The following is a 16230-nucleotide window of genomic DNA, read 5'->3' as shown; positions in this document are numbered from 1 at the left end:
AAAGATAAACCTACACGTATACGAAGGTGAAGAGAAACCAGTAATTAGCATGTACTTCTTCAGTAGGCATAATAGTAGAAGGTTTAAGAAACTGAGGAAAAGCTTTATAATCATAGAATATTATTCAGTTTTCTGGACATGAGATGCAGGGTGAAAGGGAGTACACACTGGTCCCACTATACATGGTCTCCACGTCCAGGGAGGGGATGAATCAGCAGCCTCGGGCAGAAGGATGGAGATTTCCATATGTCAGCCAGGTGAGTGCTCATAACTAGTGTTTGGAAAGTAAGCTCTGAATCGAGAACTGTGGAGAACACTTTAGCACCCACTCAGACTTCCATTTGGGGATCTGTTTGCCGTTAGAATCTATCCCTGTATGTTGAAAGGATCTTCACTCTTCAAAAGGATGCTGATAACATAAACATATATGTCAAGTATAGCTTAACTCTCTGTTGACACTTTTCTTGTTGCCAAGTACAGGGCGCTTGATCGTGGAACCCTTAACATAAATACTGTAAATAGGGCCCAGCTTTAAGTTCTAGTCCAGGCAATGCACTTAACCCACACCCACCTGAAAATCCACTAGCATTTCCTCATGAGGTCCTTTTACCTATAAAATTTAGACACATTACAATTTCTAAAATGCCCGTCTCCTTACTGCTCTTGTTTCCCTTCTCTTGCCTAATGTACGTATGTTTGCTCTGTGGCCCCTGTTATTGTCATCTTTTTTTGTTGTCTTCCCCACCCATGATCTCCTTAAGCATCTTCCCCCCTCTGTTATGTTTTTATGTTTCATTTGATGTTCTTTCTCATCTAGTCTGATTCCCTCTGATTCTCACTGACTTTTCTTATTTTCAGTGGAACCATTGCTCTTTTCCTACTAATTCTGTCTTCCCTCCCTCATATCTTTCTGCCCTGTTTATCTTTTTTTTAAATTGAAGAATAGTTGATTTACAATGTTTCAGGTATACATCAAAGTGATTCAGTTATGTATATATATATATTTTTTTATTCTGCCCATTTTATCTTTTAATTCTACCTTTGTCTACCTTTGTGCCTCCCAAGCCCGTAGCAAAGGGATCTCCCCCCTCACTGCAGCATTCTTCCTCCACGACTGCCCACCACTTCCTTCCCCTTTTATTTTTTCCAGCTTGCCTTTTCTTTTATCGGAAAATTTATCATCTAATCCTTTTTAAATGTACAATTCAGCAGTGTTAAGTATATTCATAGTGTTGGGAAACAGGTCTCCAGAAATTTTTCATTCTGCAAATCCAAACTCTGTACCTATTAAACAGCTCCTCCTCCAAATTGTTTTGGAGTGGGTTGCTCTCGCCCCTTCTTCTGGGGAATTGGGATTGTCCCTGCCCCTGCCCGATGCCACCCACTCTGTACTCTTGCTTTTAGCAACTGCGGAATTAGGCTTCTCTGGAAATGGAACTTGCAGAAGACTTAAGCACATTTCACCAGATGAAAGGCGGCTGTAGTGCCAGGCCCTTTCCCTGTGCCCACCTCACTCCAGAGGCCTCTGGAAGGGCTGTGAATGCAAGTCCATTGTCAACTGCAGTGGTCTGAGTCGGCATCACCCATCCACCAAATGGCTGAGCAGAAACACAGACCTGGAGATTCACAGGATTACGTGCTTCGGACTTCTTGAAAGAAAGCCCAGAATCCTTTTAGTACTTATTTTTACATGAAAGTCAGTGGTCTGAGAAGAAGAAATACTTATAATATGCATGTATGCACCGACGGACAAAAAAAATGTTGATGTAACATGGAAAATCTGATCCTAAGTGGGTAAGCTATTACCTTATGCTCCATTTAACATGAAAGATCTTTTTTTTTTTTTTTTCCATTAGTGACTTTAAGTTTACAGAGCAGAGGATGACTCTGATGAGGGTAGGCACTTGAATGAAATAAACTAACAGAAAGTCCTTTGGCCCGGGGCACTATTTTCCCCGATGGGGTCGAATAAGTGGTAGGAAAATAGCTGACTGCCTTAAAGGCTGTATCAACCACTGCCTTAAACACTGGGTACTGATCACATTTCCAGGATGCTGGCAAATTTCACTATTCCTACAATATTTAGCTGGACATTTTCACCATCTAAAATAAGGAAAGACTTGGAACCTTAAATACCATTAGAAACAGATACATAATTCCAAGCTTATAGCTGCAGTGGGTAGGGAGACACTTTTGTAATTTCTTGGCTGCTCTGAAAGCGGAAAGAATCATATACATGATAAAATTTCACAGTTGAATACAAATTACACTTATCCACTCTAATTAAAATGCCTATACCAGGTTCATATGAAAATAACACATCTTCCAAATGCATAGCATGACACAATTCAATAACATCCACAGTTGTAGTTGCTGCTAACACTACCTGGACAGAGGGCAGTGTTATTGCAAACCCTTGATTCTCTTAATGGGCCGCTGCAGTGTGTCCCGTAAGGTGATACACAAGTTCTGGTTCGCACCTGCGACCCCTGACCACAAGTAACTGAGCATGTGCTCCACTGGGACCACTCTTCCACGCCAGATTCACCTGTGTGCAAGACAACAAATAAACATGAAATACTGTATTGAATATTCATCTAGTAAGCATTATACCAAACTGACATTACGACATACAAGAATAATTTCAATGTAAAAACATGACAGTACATCAAAGATACACAAAAACATTTCAGAGAAAAAGAAACTTAAAGAGAGATACTATTACGCTGATGCAAGATCCAAGTTAGCTATAACCTTGTTAGCAAGACTCCACTTCACAAATCCACTGGGCCATGGATGCTATGAAGGGACAAGTCAGCAGTTTTCAAGAATGATTGTTGGAGCGATTCTCTTCAAGCCAATCTAAAGCTTTGTCCTTTGATGGAAGAGGAAACAAAATGTATTGCTAAACTTACTCTGGCTTTGGTGAGTAGGAATATATTGATATATCCTTCCCCAGTCGTTTGTTCCATAATCTCCTTTCTAATGCTGGATGAGGTAGGGCTCTGGGAGTTTGGGCATATCTAATTTTTATTGTGTTGAATACTCACACTTGTTTATAATTTATTCCTTGTGCAATTCCTACTTTTTCATCCTATGACAGCTATTTATTTTGTGATAATTTGTTCAAAAACATTCTACTCACAATTTTCCCCATGATGATCTACAGTAGAGAAGTAAGTTTTACTTGAAATGAAGGAAACTTCCTCTATGATTTCTCTTAATTTAATCTGGAACTAAAATTTACTAAAAAAAATAGGGCTTTAAAAGTCACTGAATGTCTGAATTCATTAACTTTCTTGGAGTAGGCATCACCCTGAGACTATGTCTAAGTTCTATTATGATCCAAAGTCATGTCCCAAGGAGACTTAAAGTCAAGAATTTCTAAGACCATCTCAACAGGCTTCTAATTCTATTATGGAATGGTGTTCAGGATAGATTTTTAACTCTAATTTGAAAACTTGCAGTTGCTTTCCTACAAATACAAAATTGGGCCATTTACCTGCTGGCAGGAACTAGTTAAATTAAATTTAGACTTTGTTGAAAAAGACACTTTTACTTCACTTGGTGAAGTGTTTCTGAAAACTCTGCATCACTGATTATATAAATCAAGGAGCAATTTATATTTTACAGATTCTGCTTAGAATTTGATTTGCCTTTAGCAGAGAATTCAACTGATACAGTATGATGATCCATTTTCCACCTTTTTTGAAAAGGTTAATACATGACTTAGAAATGACTTGCAGTGCAACTCAAGGCATCTGGTCCACGGGCTGGGACTCTAGGACAGATGAAGTTTGGACCAGAGTGTAACTCAACTTGCTGATCACTGAGAAGTTCTTTTTCCAAAAAACAGAGTCAGATGAAATAAAACATGTGTTTGATAAAGTAGTTCAAGTTACATTCTGGTGTAAGCTTCTTATCTCCTCGAGGGCCCATGACAACCAGGTCACAGACAAGCACACTTTGAGTAGCACTGTTTGGAAGCATTTGCTCTTATACTGGTCTACAGTATGCACCCAGAGGTGTAAATAATATAATGCATTTATAACTGGATATATATCATAAGGGCACAGTGGTAACTGGGATGACATATTCTATTAAATAGGACATCTTTTCAGTATTGTGATCAGTGTTTGTCCTGGTCATGCTCTATACGTCACCCTTGATTATTTCAGTATTTTTTGCCTTTACCAATTTATATATAACTAATCTATAAAAATGTTATTCAATGACCATTTGAATAATATTTAAAGCTATGCCTCATAGTTTGTTCTTTTACATGAAAGAATACTCTATCAAAGTTAAAATAATTATTTTAGAAACCCTATAATATGACAATGGTTAAAAAATATCTACCCATATATGTATACGTGCACATATATATTTAGCAGTGAAAAAAACTTAAAGTTGGGGAAAATCTAATGCAAATTTTTTTCTTGTGATATTTCAACCTGTCTTTATGATGAGATTAAGTGAAGTAGAAATATTATGGTTCAATGTGATTAATTAAAAGCCAGAAAACCTTGAACATTGTGAATTCTATAATAAGTAAAATGATAAAGGTTATGAATACAATTAGTTCTATTTTTCCACAAGAGCATTGCATTGTTATGATGGCAGGAAAAGAAGGTTTAACTAAACTGAGCAATGAATCAAGATCAAGAACTATTTTTATGTGCATTTCTGTAAAATTTTGGTTTGCTTCTGAATGTATGAAGCTACAATGATGTTGAACAAGCTAGATAATGATGACTGGGTCATGAGAGATTGATAATTAGTGCTCAGAATTGGCATTATTCACTCCCCTTCCAACTGGTGGTTCATTCTGTTGATCAAAACCGAAACAAATAAATGAATAAGATATATATGGGCTTTCAAATTCTGAATCAAATCTTGCCATTGAAATACTGGCCCACCTACGAAAATGACCCCGTTATATCTCAATCTATAATTTCAAGTGACATTTCCATGAAATAGTTATGATTTCCATGCTGCCACAGCATCATCCCAAAAGGCATGAAGGCTGTTCTAGTCAAGCACATTGGGCCTTTGTGAGAAATACTTTATAGCAAAGATATTCTGTAAAAAATTCACTGACATTAAGACAGTAAAGTATACTATTTTTAATATATATGTCTTTGGAGATAGCACAAACTAATTTGGTTCCTTAACTTGTAACTTAAGGCATATTACACATTAGGTATTCTACATTATGTAGAAGGATTCAGTATCTAAGGTACTATTAAGGCTCTTTATTCTGACGCGAAACATGAAAGGGAACTGAAAAAGCACTGCTATTAAAGTCAGAAGATCTGTCGTTGATGGAAAGCTACTGCATATTAGCTCTGTGACCTTGAGAAAGTCACTTTATTTCTCTGAACCGCTCAATAAAATGAGTGATACATATACCTCAAAACCTATTTGAGAGGATTAAATGAGGTAAGGTATGGGAGTGCATTTTAAACTATAAACAAAATACTAATAAAAAATGTTGCTAGTATGTTAAAATCATGAAATTAGAAACACACAATTTTATTTTTCTGTTTTTGATAACATGTGACATACTATTTTCCCCACTGGAATAAAAGACTACTTTCCTAAACATGTTTATAGGATCATTTGATAACTATGATGTTAAAAATCATCAGTATGTATAATTAAGATGTCCTAAGCCATCTTGTTGGTATTTAATTTAGATGTCTATATTAAATATCTATATCTTATCATGGCATTTCACTTCCATCGACTATAAATAGAGCTGTGTCCTAGACTATTTGAGCATTGTACAATTATGTCCAAACTAGCCGATCTCAGTTACTAAACTGACCAAAATGGCCAAGTTATTTTGATAAAGTAATGTGACTTTACTAAATATTACTCTTCTAAAAACATTGCCAGTCACATTATTACTTTATAGAAAGTTTGTTTTTAAATACTGGGTTGACTGATCATAATGATTGAAGAGGCCAGGTTACTCATTTTGAGAAGTAATTCTTAAGTTATACGGTTTGATAGCTTTTGCTTTGTTTTTCCTCATGACTAACATAAAAATATATTGTGTCTTATTATTCAGTTTTACCCCTATTGCATTATTCTTTGTTCTCAAATTAATGCTAGCAATTACTCATCATTATTTACATGCAACACCAATTTCTTGGTTTGAAAGACAAATAGAAAAGTATAAATAAAACAACTTTTGTAGAATTTTATTGTGTTATACTGAGCTGTATTTATTCAGACTACCTTAACATTTGAAGAAAGTATAATCTCAGAAAATATTTAAGGGCAAAAAATAAAAAACCTGCTCTTTTTAGCTTTATAATTGCCTCGTGTCAAATTATGTATTTTAAAAACTATGTTAAATAATGCAGTTTTCCAATCTTTAATCAGTATCATAGAAATGTAAATTTAAAATGTCTTATACCTGTATTTATATTTACCTATACGATATTTGGTTTAAAATGAAATAATAACTTTATGTTATTCATTAGTTAAAGCATCCAATCAATATTTTCAGAACTTTAATTCTGAAGTTCATTGACTTTTCTGACTTATTGTTAACAACATGGGGAAATAGTTTTAAAGCTCCTCATGGATCTGTCTAATAAGCATTTCATTTATTTTACCAAATCATTTGTCCCTATATATTAGATACAAAACAATGCCTGGAAAATAGTGAGTAAATTAAAATGGAAGCTAGTAATTCCTCACTAAGAAAATAGAATGTTCCTTGTGATTTGAATTTGCAAAAAGGTTTCTGGCTGAAAACTCTGAATTTTCTTGGTATGTGTCACAGGCAAATCCAAAAACTAAACTTATATAAAAACTCCTAGCCAAATTGCATAATATTCATGCATAAACTAATTTTGCTACATTATTGGAAATTTAAACTATGGTTCACCATTTCATTATTAAGTGACCCCAATTTTAAGGAATTTCAGTAAACCAATGTCTGCCACTTCTTTTGCAAAATGTCAGGACACCTCTAATCTTACAGAAATGCCCCATGAAACAGCACAAGAAGGAGTCTGAGTAGTCAGCCCATGCCCTGTGTCTTTACTTAGAGTCAGTCACCCCCTAATTTCTGGTCAGTAGTTGAGAATTTTTGATCCTTGTAAGGGAGAAAAATACATTTAGAAATTTGAAAATTTGCCTGAACCTGGTCATGCACTTTTGGACTTGTTCAATCAAATAGTAAAAATATAAATCACCTTTTCTTAAATAAGAAGGTGCATGAAAAGCAATCCAGATAAGCAAGTTTTCTTCATTTCTGGATTTGGCTGCAACATATATTTTTAAAAAGATAAAAAAGTGTCCTTAATGTAGAAGTTATTCTAAATGTTCTTCCTTTTCTGAGAGTTCTTTGACCTACTTGCCACTAATGTATTCAAGTCTACTATTCACCCATTACCAAGAGCACAATTCATTAAGAATATTTGCATTTTTGAGTTATAGATTCAAATCTAGTGTTCTGAATAAGTATTATCCTAAGATTACATGAACTAAAGGAAATATTCATTCTTCAAGGGAATTTCATCAAAATCAGTCTGAATGTCATGTCAAAAAGCTGGTTATGTGCTTGAAACTTCTGTATTAATAGTAAAACACATCATCTAGATTGGAATGTATAAGACTTTATGAAGACATAGATGAAACTGTTAGTTTGCAATTTCCTGCAATAAAACTGACAGATGAAAATGTTTATAACACAGATTAATCATGTTTTCATTTAAGAATGTTCTACATTCAAAGAGGGGGAATTATAGCCCATATATTATGATGAGACAAAAGAGGAATGCATTTATTTGTTTATATATATATATATATATATATATTTGGAGGGATGTATTTTAAAGTAATCTAACTTATTTAGGATTAAAAATACTATAAACCAAAAAATCATTTTTGTTGATAGCTAATTATTTGGAGTGTATTATACCTTACTAATAAAGACTGTCAATTGTTTATTATTTAGCTTATATAACAAAACTCTTTTCAAATTAAAGATATTAAATTCTAAAAAAAGTTTCTGACTAATTGCTATACACTTTAACAATCAATTAATATTTATATGATACATGACAACTGAAAAAATATTCAACATATTAAATATTAAATTTCATCATCTAAAGTCCTGCTTAATATATTAATTCTAAAAAAGTCCTAAAATAATCAATTATTGATGAAATAACTTTGCTGAGTTTCTTTAAAAGTTTAATGATACATTTTAAGTAGTTAATTAACATAAGTAAATAATAATATGTAAATCCTAAATGTCCCACAATGAAATCAAAATAAATCTTACACATTTTTTGTGCACTTTTCAGTTCACAGCTACTTCATTTATGGACTTTAACTGGTGACAAAAAAAATGGTTCAAAAAATATTAGCTCCAAAAACTGACAAATGTGCAGCAAAAGATTATGAAAACATGCAGTGGTTTCATTAAATTAACAACAATAAATAGAAAAATGTAACTAACGTATTACCAGTTTGTGCCATAAATTTAGCAGCATCAGCTTGTTCCTGAGGGACCCTTTTTTCATGAACAGATCGAGGTCGCTGACTTTTAATTGTATGATCTCCCATCATTCCAAATTCTAAAGACAGAATAAAGGTATATGAAAGCTTGTGTGTAGACATTTCTCACAAATTACATCACTGTCTCATGCAATATGTTCCTACACAGACCTATAAGTTACTGATTAAATCCACGATTCTAAAATTTTTCGGCTGATCTGCTTGGAACATTTCTAAACTCAAATCAAAAAAATCTATAAACAAGAACAAGGTTTCAAGAAACAATGCTAACAGTCAGAGAAATGACACATCAGGTTTTAAGTCAGCTGAAGTAACAGAAATAGTGTACTCTTTTCTGATCGTGTTTTGCAGCAATACATGAGAAAAAATACAACCACAGGGCTAACTTTTGTTTTTCAGAGATAGAATCCTGATGCAAACCAGCTGTTGCTTTGCTGAAGAATCATCACCCCCGACAAGTTTTTTCAGCACATCCTTGAGGAGTGAGTGACCATGTAACCTAGCTTACCTAAGGCAAACATTCACTTGATGGACTATTTTCCCAAAGACGAGGTTGCCCTTAGTGTCCTCCAAAGCTTATAGAAAATGGTGGCTTAGATAACTCTCATTCTCTCCCGCCTTGTGCCCACAAAATTCTTCATCCCTTTTCTAACCACTTGGAAGAGAGTGTTTTCTCCTTTAAAAGTTATGTTTAAGAGAGAGAATGACTCCAGGTTTCTGTTATTTAATCCTTTCAACATATACCTCCTAGGAAAGGAAAATAATCTGGGCCTAACTCAGAGACAGATGGGGGAGAGAAAAAATAAGCTGAACAAAAGAATAGATTCCACATAGCATACATTTATTTAATCTATATGCTTAGAAATCTGTAAGCATTCCATGCTTATTTCACTGTTACTGTAAAATAATCGAATAAAACCAAAGCCTGATGAATGGAGTGGTTAGTTCTGGCTCACAGGACTGTAGGTGGGGGAAGAGCATTGCTGAGGGGCAGGGGTCAGTGGTGCTCAATGTTCCAAGAAAAGTTTTGGGTCTTTAACACCAGGTCTTTCATACATGACACACATGACTGGGTAAAATATGTTCTAATGATAGTGCAAATAGATTGCTAGAACTAATAATGTCAACATTTGGGAATGGATAATTTCACCAGCTTATTGTTTTGGTTTTTCCCATCCATCTTTAAATCATCTTCTGCTAAAATATTACAATGTACCTTGTACGATTAAGCAGTGTATTTTTTATACACAACTCTGATCTTTTATGCAAGGAGAAAAGACTAGCACATGTTTTTGTCCAGCCTGGCAGATTTCCTCATAAATATTAAAGTATGGCTCCTGACAGATTGATTTGTCAGAAATTCTTTCAAGATATTCTACCCAAGAGAACATCTCATGAGAAATCTGAGAAATCTAAATGAATGTGTGTTTGTTTTTATCAGTTTAGATAAAATCCAAGGCAGGAAATGGAAATTTTCATAAAATGTCAGTTGCTTTAATCTCATAAAATCCATCACTGTTTTCCCTTACTGCCAACATCCTTTCATTCCATTCATTTATGTGTACGTTATGTGCTGCCTAAACCATGCTTCATTCTGCTAATGAGAAGTATCTAATCACCTATCATTTAATGATTTTGGAAAGTGACCACGTAGAAAATTTATATCTAGACTCCTGCACTATCCAATATTTTGAAATATTATATATAATTGAAATTTCTCTGGATCTGAAAATAGCAAAAGAAATTTAATAGTAATTTTTATTAACAGTATGCTTTACCTTCTGTCCTCTTGAATTTATCATTTAAATTGTGTACGTGTGTGTCTTTCATTTAGGGCATCTCAGTCAGAGCACATGTTCACATAAGTAATCTGGGGGCTCTGATGCTTACACTAAGGTAGTTTGGGCAACCGGAGGGCAAAGGACACCAAAGAAAGTATCCCATGCCTACAACTTCCTAACTACAAGGTAACTTTATTACCTGTTCTAGTAGAAGGCAATTCTTCAACTCGGTGGCAGCATGATAATAGCCTGCAATTTGTTTTCTAAGGAAAAATAGTTTACAGGGATTATGATCCTGAAATTTAGGGGTCTGAGGATATAGGTTGGCTCTGAGATCATTTTAAAAGTGTCATATTCAATTTTTAATGATTTCTGAAATTTAAACATGAGTAAAGTACTATTTTTTTTAAAATAGGCATTAGTATTTCAGTGAACTATTTCACATTATTAGCTGGAATGTAATTGAAGCTTCTCAAATACAAATTACAAATTTTATATTACAAATTAAATTTCCATATTCTTCACTCTAGTCACTTCTACTTATTAATAATCAATGTTATATGAGCATTAGTGCTAATGCCTTATCATGGGTCACAGCATTTAAGAAATTCTTCAATCATATGTGGACTTGATTACATAAGTTTTACATAATCGAAAGTTTAAAATAAATTTTCTGATTATGGTTACCAATATAATTTATATTAAAAATTACTTAAAAAATTAAAACTATTCAATAATATGAGGCCTTGATATAACTAAATTCCCTATAAGATAGAAGACATGCTAACAATTTACTTCTTTTTCTCAGATGGAAAAGCAACACTATGGTGGTATTTTTTTAATGTGCTAGACGGATTGTTTCAGACCTTAAACAATCCTAATTTGTAAGTGAAACACGTAAACTCTTATCTAATTAAGTGAGTTTCTTCTGCCAATGTTTATGTGCCAAGTGTTTGAAAAAAATCTTCTTTGTTTAAGGGTTGTTATCAATGGTAAAATTTAACAACAAATGCTATGGCTCCATCCATTTCTCACAATGGAATACTTTCAAAATATTCGTGCTCTCTTTCAAGATGATATCATATTCAATTTTCTTCATTTCTCATGAATATAAAGGCCAATTGGATCATCTAAACTTAGGGAGAAAAAGCTGTCATTTTTGCTATTATTCTCTTATTTAGTGAATATGGGTTGAGGTAAACCTTTAGTGTGTTATGCTTTCTGAATAATATCAGTTCTTCATCGTTGTTGATTTATATTCAAATGATTCTGAGGTGGCAAAGATCATATACTACATTAGTTGCACGAGAAAAACAGCATAGCCAAATAAAAAGATGATCTGCTTTGGTAAAAGCAATGAAAAGCAAGTTATGAAATCAAATGAAGTCATGTACAGCATAATGTTGTATATGTACATATGGTACATGGCTTATGAAAATACAGGGTTATTTCCTATATCTTTATGTTGATGGTATCGATGAAGTGGTGGATAAATAACTGCGTTCATATATAAAACTCATATGGCTTTCCATGTTTAGGCACATTTTCTCATACACACTCTTTCACTGTGCTTCTTGATAAAAAGCAGTAGTCTCTGGAAGTACGATACAATCAAAGTCACATGAAAAAAAGGTTTGAAAATCTGTTGCTTTAGGTATAGTTTTATGTCTTTTCTTCTCCCATCCAGGAATATTATAAGTAGATCGTTAAGAAACAAATACACTTGAAAACTGACTCTTGGTAGTCAATTGTCAGTCATGAAGTTTTTGTCTGGAAATCAAGGGTTATAATAATGTGAAGTCATCAAAAATTTAAAACACACACATATCCACTTGTTATTTTACCATGTTTATTCTTCAACGTATGGACAAGTAGAGCAGCAAATTAGTCAATAACAGTTATTACTGCAAACCAGCTTGCTATATAAATATTAACTTCACATTGTTAGCTAGCTTTCCTTCGCATTTCTACAGAAACTATTCTAGCCCACTGTTGCTTCTCAAGAAACTCCCAGAGATATGCCCTACTTTTAATCTACAGCCAAATTGCACTACTTTTTGTCATGGAAATGGTCAAGCCAACGCAGCCTTTCTCTTATTTTCCTCCACCTGAAACATCTGCTCCTCCAGCCATGCCTGCAATAAAGCCCTCTCCAAATCCTCCTCCAATGGCACCACCTCCATGAACTAACCAACCAATCAGAATCAGCCTCTGTCTGCCCTAACTTCTGTTCTGCTTTGTATCAATAATGGACTTTTACTTATTAGACTGTGTCTTATTCCCCGAACTGGATTATGAACTTATATGGAAAGGAAGTATGTCTTACAAGTTTTAAAAGCACCTCCTGCTTTGCATATAACTGGGGCTCAATATTTATTCTATAAATAACTTTCATGCTAAGAAATTCTTCTCCAAAAGGCAAATTTCTAGATGCCAAGAACCATTTCTTTAACTTGTTTGGTGAACTGTTCAATGGGGAAAAGATAAAATTCTTAGAGAAGTACTTAAAAGTTAATTATGTATGATTATGATGGTCAACATTTCTTTTGTCAACAGAGTTAACTATTGTTGCTATTGTGTCGAAAAATATATTCAGATTATTATTTAAATAAGTGAAATATTACTTTATTTAGAACTTAAATCTCACTGTCCCAAAACAAAGCTTAATGCCCTAAAACAATGCTTAATTTTTGTCAATAAACATTTATCAATTACTTACTGTTTTAGGTATTAAAATTACAAACATAAGTAAAAAACTGTCTCTGATATTCTCACACCCAAGAAAACCCACTAAACATGGCCTGTTCCTTTCAAATACATAAAATTATTTACCTTAATCAAAACATTAAGCTGCACTTGTATGTTATTAAATTCGTTCATTTATTTTTACACTTATTGGAAACAGAGTTGTCACAATTATGTTGCATGCAGATTTTTTGTGTGCATAAGATGGCCTGGAGATATTTAGGTAGTGAAGAAGAGAGCAGATCATCAGTCATTTTGATAGTCTTCTGTTTTCTGAGATTATTTAAAAAAAAATTTTTGCAATATGATTAGACGTAAAAATTGTTTTCTCTCCCTCAACAACTCTTTGTTGAGTGCCTATATAGTCAGGTGTTTTATGAAAACATAGAGCTGATTGGGAAAAAGACTATTATCTACATCATCAAAGATATTTCTAGAACTGGCATGAACTATTGGAAACAAGGAATTTTAAAATTAGACATCATTAGCTGGAATTCTGAAGAACGCTGTTTAAGAAATACATTTTACTGTTAATTATACATTAATTTCATTTTCCCAAAGAAACAAACAGGAATAGAATAAGTGGATGAAAGACAATTTCCAAATAATTAATTCAAATTAATGACAATTATATAATAAATATCAGGAAATATTTAAATAAATTTTGAGAAAATCAAAAATTAATACTAAGAAATATTTAAAATAAATTAATACATGTTAAGAAATATTAGAAATCTGAGAAATCCATCATCAAAATTTGAAAGATTAACTGATATTCTTTCCTTCAAATTATTTCTTGGTTCTATTGACATAATTAGATACGTGGTTATAGGCATGAAGATGCTATTTATTACAATAATAAAACAGAATCTTGCTTTTCAAAATACTCCCACAGAAATGATTTTATTAGGTAGTCGGCCATGACTCTGTTAAGTAAATGGGTGATTTTATGGCACTTCTAAATTGGACAAAACATAGTGTAATGAAACGATATACTGATAGCATGTTTATAGAAAAAGTTTAAATGATCAGATGTTTTCAATTAAGTTGTTAAATTATGAAACCCAAACTATTTTATAGAAGAGATTGTCAAATATATTTAGTGTATATACTCTTAGTCAATGATGATATATTCTAATTCATTTTATTTCCAAATAGAAGCTTTGAAATAATTACATATAATGATAGATTCCTTTTAGAACTTTTCAAACATGTATTCAAAAATTATATTATAAAACATCTTATCTAGAATGATTCCAGGACATTTGGGGTGTAAACCCTTAAATCATCATTTTTACACTTACTCTGTCTTACTTCTGAGAAATGTTAGTAAACTGGATGCACCGTTCCATGTAAGAAATCATCAATGTGTGAAATCATGTAGGAATTATTTGTTAATATTTCTTATATATTATCCAATTGCATTTTATGATCTCATCTCTTTTTGAGATAACTTTTGGATTTTTATAAACTATCAGTAATGGTCTGCTTGAAAGATACTTTATTTGTTGGTGATGAGTAAAATAAATGTAGAAGCACATAAATAATAAAGCAATTCTACTTCCAATAGTAAACTAGTAGGATTCATCTTTTCTTGTTGACCTGTATCAGAATTTAATTTAGCATCTTAGTACATCAGTGGCAAAATAAGATGCTATGTTGCGAGTTCCAGCACCTTTTGTAGGGGACTAAAACCCTCACACTATAAGACGTGAATAATCTTATTGCTAAAGTGGCCCAATAAGATCTTAGGGAATGTGAATTACAAGAAAGTAAACTGGGTTGTCCCTGGATGAAGCATTTCTACATTTTCCTAACAAGAACAGGGATGGCTTGCTTTCCTGCCAAGCTCTCTGACATGCAGAGGGAATCAGGCCCACAGAAAGCTTCTTTGAGGCCTTATTAAGAACCCTGGAAAGTATCTCTACCTGATTAAATGTGAAACTTTTGTAGGGGTTTAAGAGGCAATGAGTGAGAAATCATGGTTTGATTTGAATTTTAGATAGATTACTATAATTGAAGAATGGATAGCAGAGTCTAGGGGAGCAAAGTTAGAGGCAACATAAACTATGAAGAGCTACTGCAATTGTCCATATACAACTATTTGTGATTGGGTAGGGCGTCGGGTTTGATAGATGGGTCACCAGCAGCTCCTAAGCCTGGGGGAGCAAATGGATGGGGTACCCCCATTAGATAAGAATCAGAAGTCCCAGGTTACTGCAGGTTGAGTACATCTTTGGATGATTGGGTCCAAATTGTTGGCAACTAGAGCGATTGTCAGTGCCCCAGAAGTTTACAGGGAAGTGTTTTATAAGAAAGTTTACACTTGAAAAATGTGACGCTTTTAGTATGGTATTTTTGAGAGATGTTACCTTTGTATATATATTACATTATGCATATTGTATTATATGTATTATATTATGCATTCATTTAGAATGTTTAAGAAAAATGATTCCTCTATGATTTTTTAATTAAGGCTTATATCCATATGGGACTTTTCCACTTGCTGAAGTTCAATCTCATTTCCTATAACAGTACAGCACAGAATAATTTAACTTAAAGCAATATCACTGAACGCATATTTACTGAAAGAAATAATTTAACAAGATACCCCGTGAGAATAATTAGTACATTCTACACTCCAACTGAAAGTTAAAAGATGAGGTGAATTGTTGCTTCACCCAAACATCTCAACATAAATACACAGTGGGTAAACCATGAATGGATTTTTCATGCTTTTTCATAAGGCACTGGTATCTGGATAGTTCTGAAACATATTTACTGCACTTAAACCACCTTCATGTGACTCACATGATCTCAAGCTTGTACCTGGAGGTAAGAAAGAAGTTCCTTTGTCATTTATGCTTTTTAACTCATCCATTTTGTTCCCACAGAATTTCTTTTTTAGAGAATCTATAAATATCAAAATAAATAGTTCTACTCATGTTTTACCATTTATTGCTATGTTTTTGTGTCTTATCACATAATGTTTTAGTTTACAGCAGTATCATTGTATACATGTTTACTGAAAGAAATATCAAAACTGAGTTTTTAATGAAAATGATTCCACTAAGACATACATATAGTGCTTACAGCAATTTCTAAAAATAACTATAATACTATCTTAACTATCCTCTCAATACTCTAGCTTATTTTTCAG

At 33.2% G+C, this 16230-nt stretch overlaps 1 protein-coding gene across 1 annotated transcript in view; it reads right to left on the bottom strand.

The window, feature by feature from the left end:
• ADGRB3 (adhesion G protein-coupled receptor B3) overlaps positions 1–16230 on the bottom strand; it is a gene marked incomplete at both ends in the record, with an annotated part of 793681 nt that overhangs the window by 481333 nt on the left and 296118 nt on the right. The window contains 2 exons of the mRNA XM_082669119.1: positions 2387–2548; positions 8493–8603. Coding sequence (XP_082525245.1) covers positions 2387–2548; positions 8493–8603 — 273 coding nt within the window. The remainder of the gene's footprint in view (positions 1–2386; positions 2549–8492; positions 8604–16230) is intronic.

Source organism: Grampus griseus, assembly GCF_964374135.1.
Source record: "Grampus griseus genome assembly, chromosome: 13".
NCBI classification, from domain to species: domain Eukaryota; kingdom Metazoa; phylum Chordata; class Mammalia; order Artiodactyla; family Delphinidae; genus Grampus; species Grampus griseus.
This window is presented reverse-complemented; position numbering and strand designations above follow the sequence as displayed.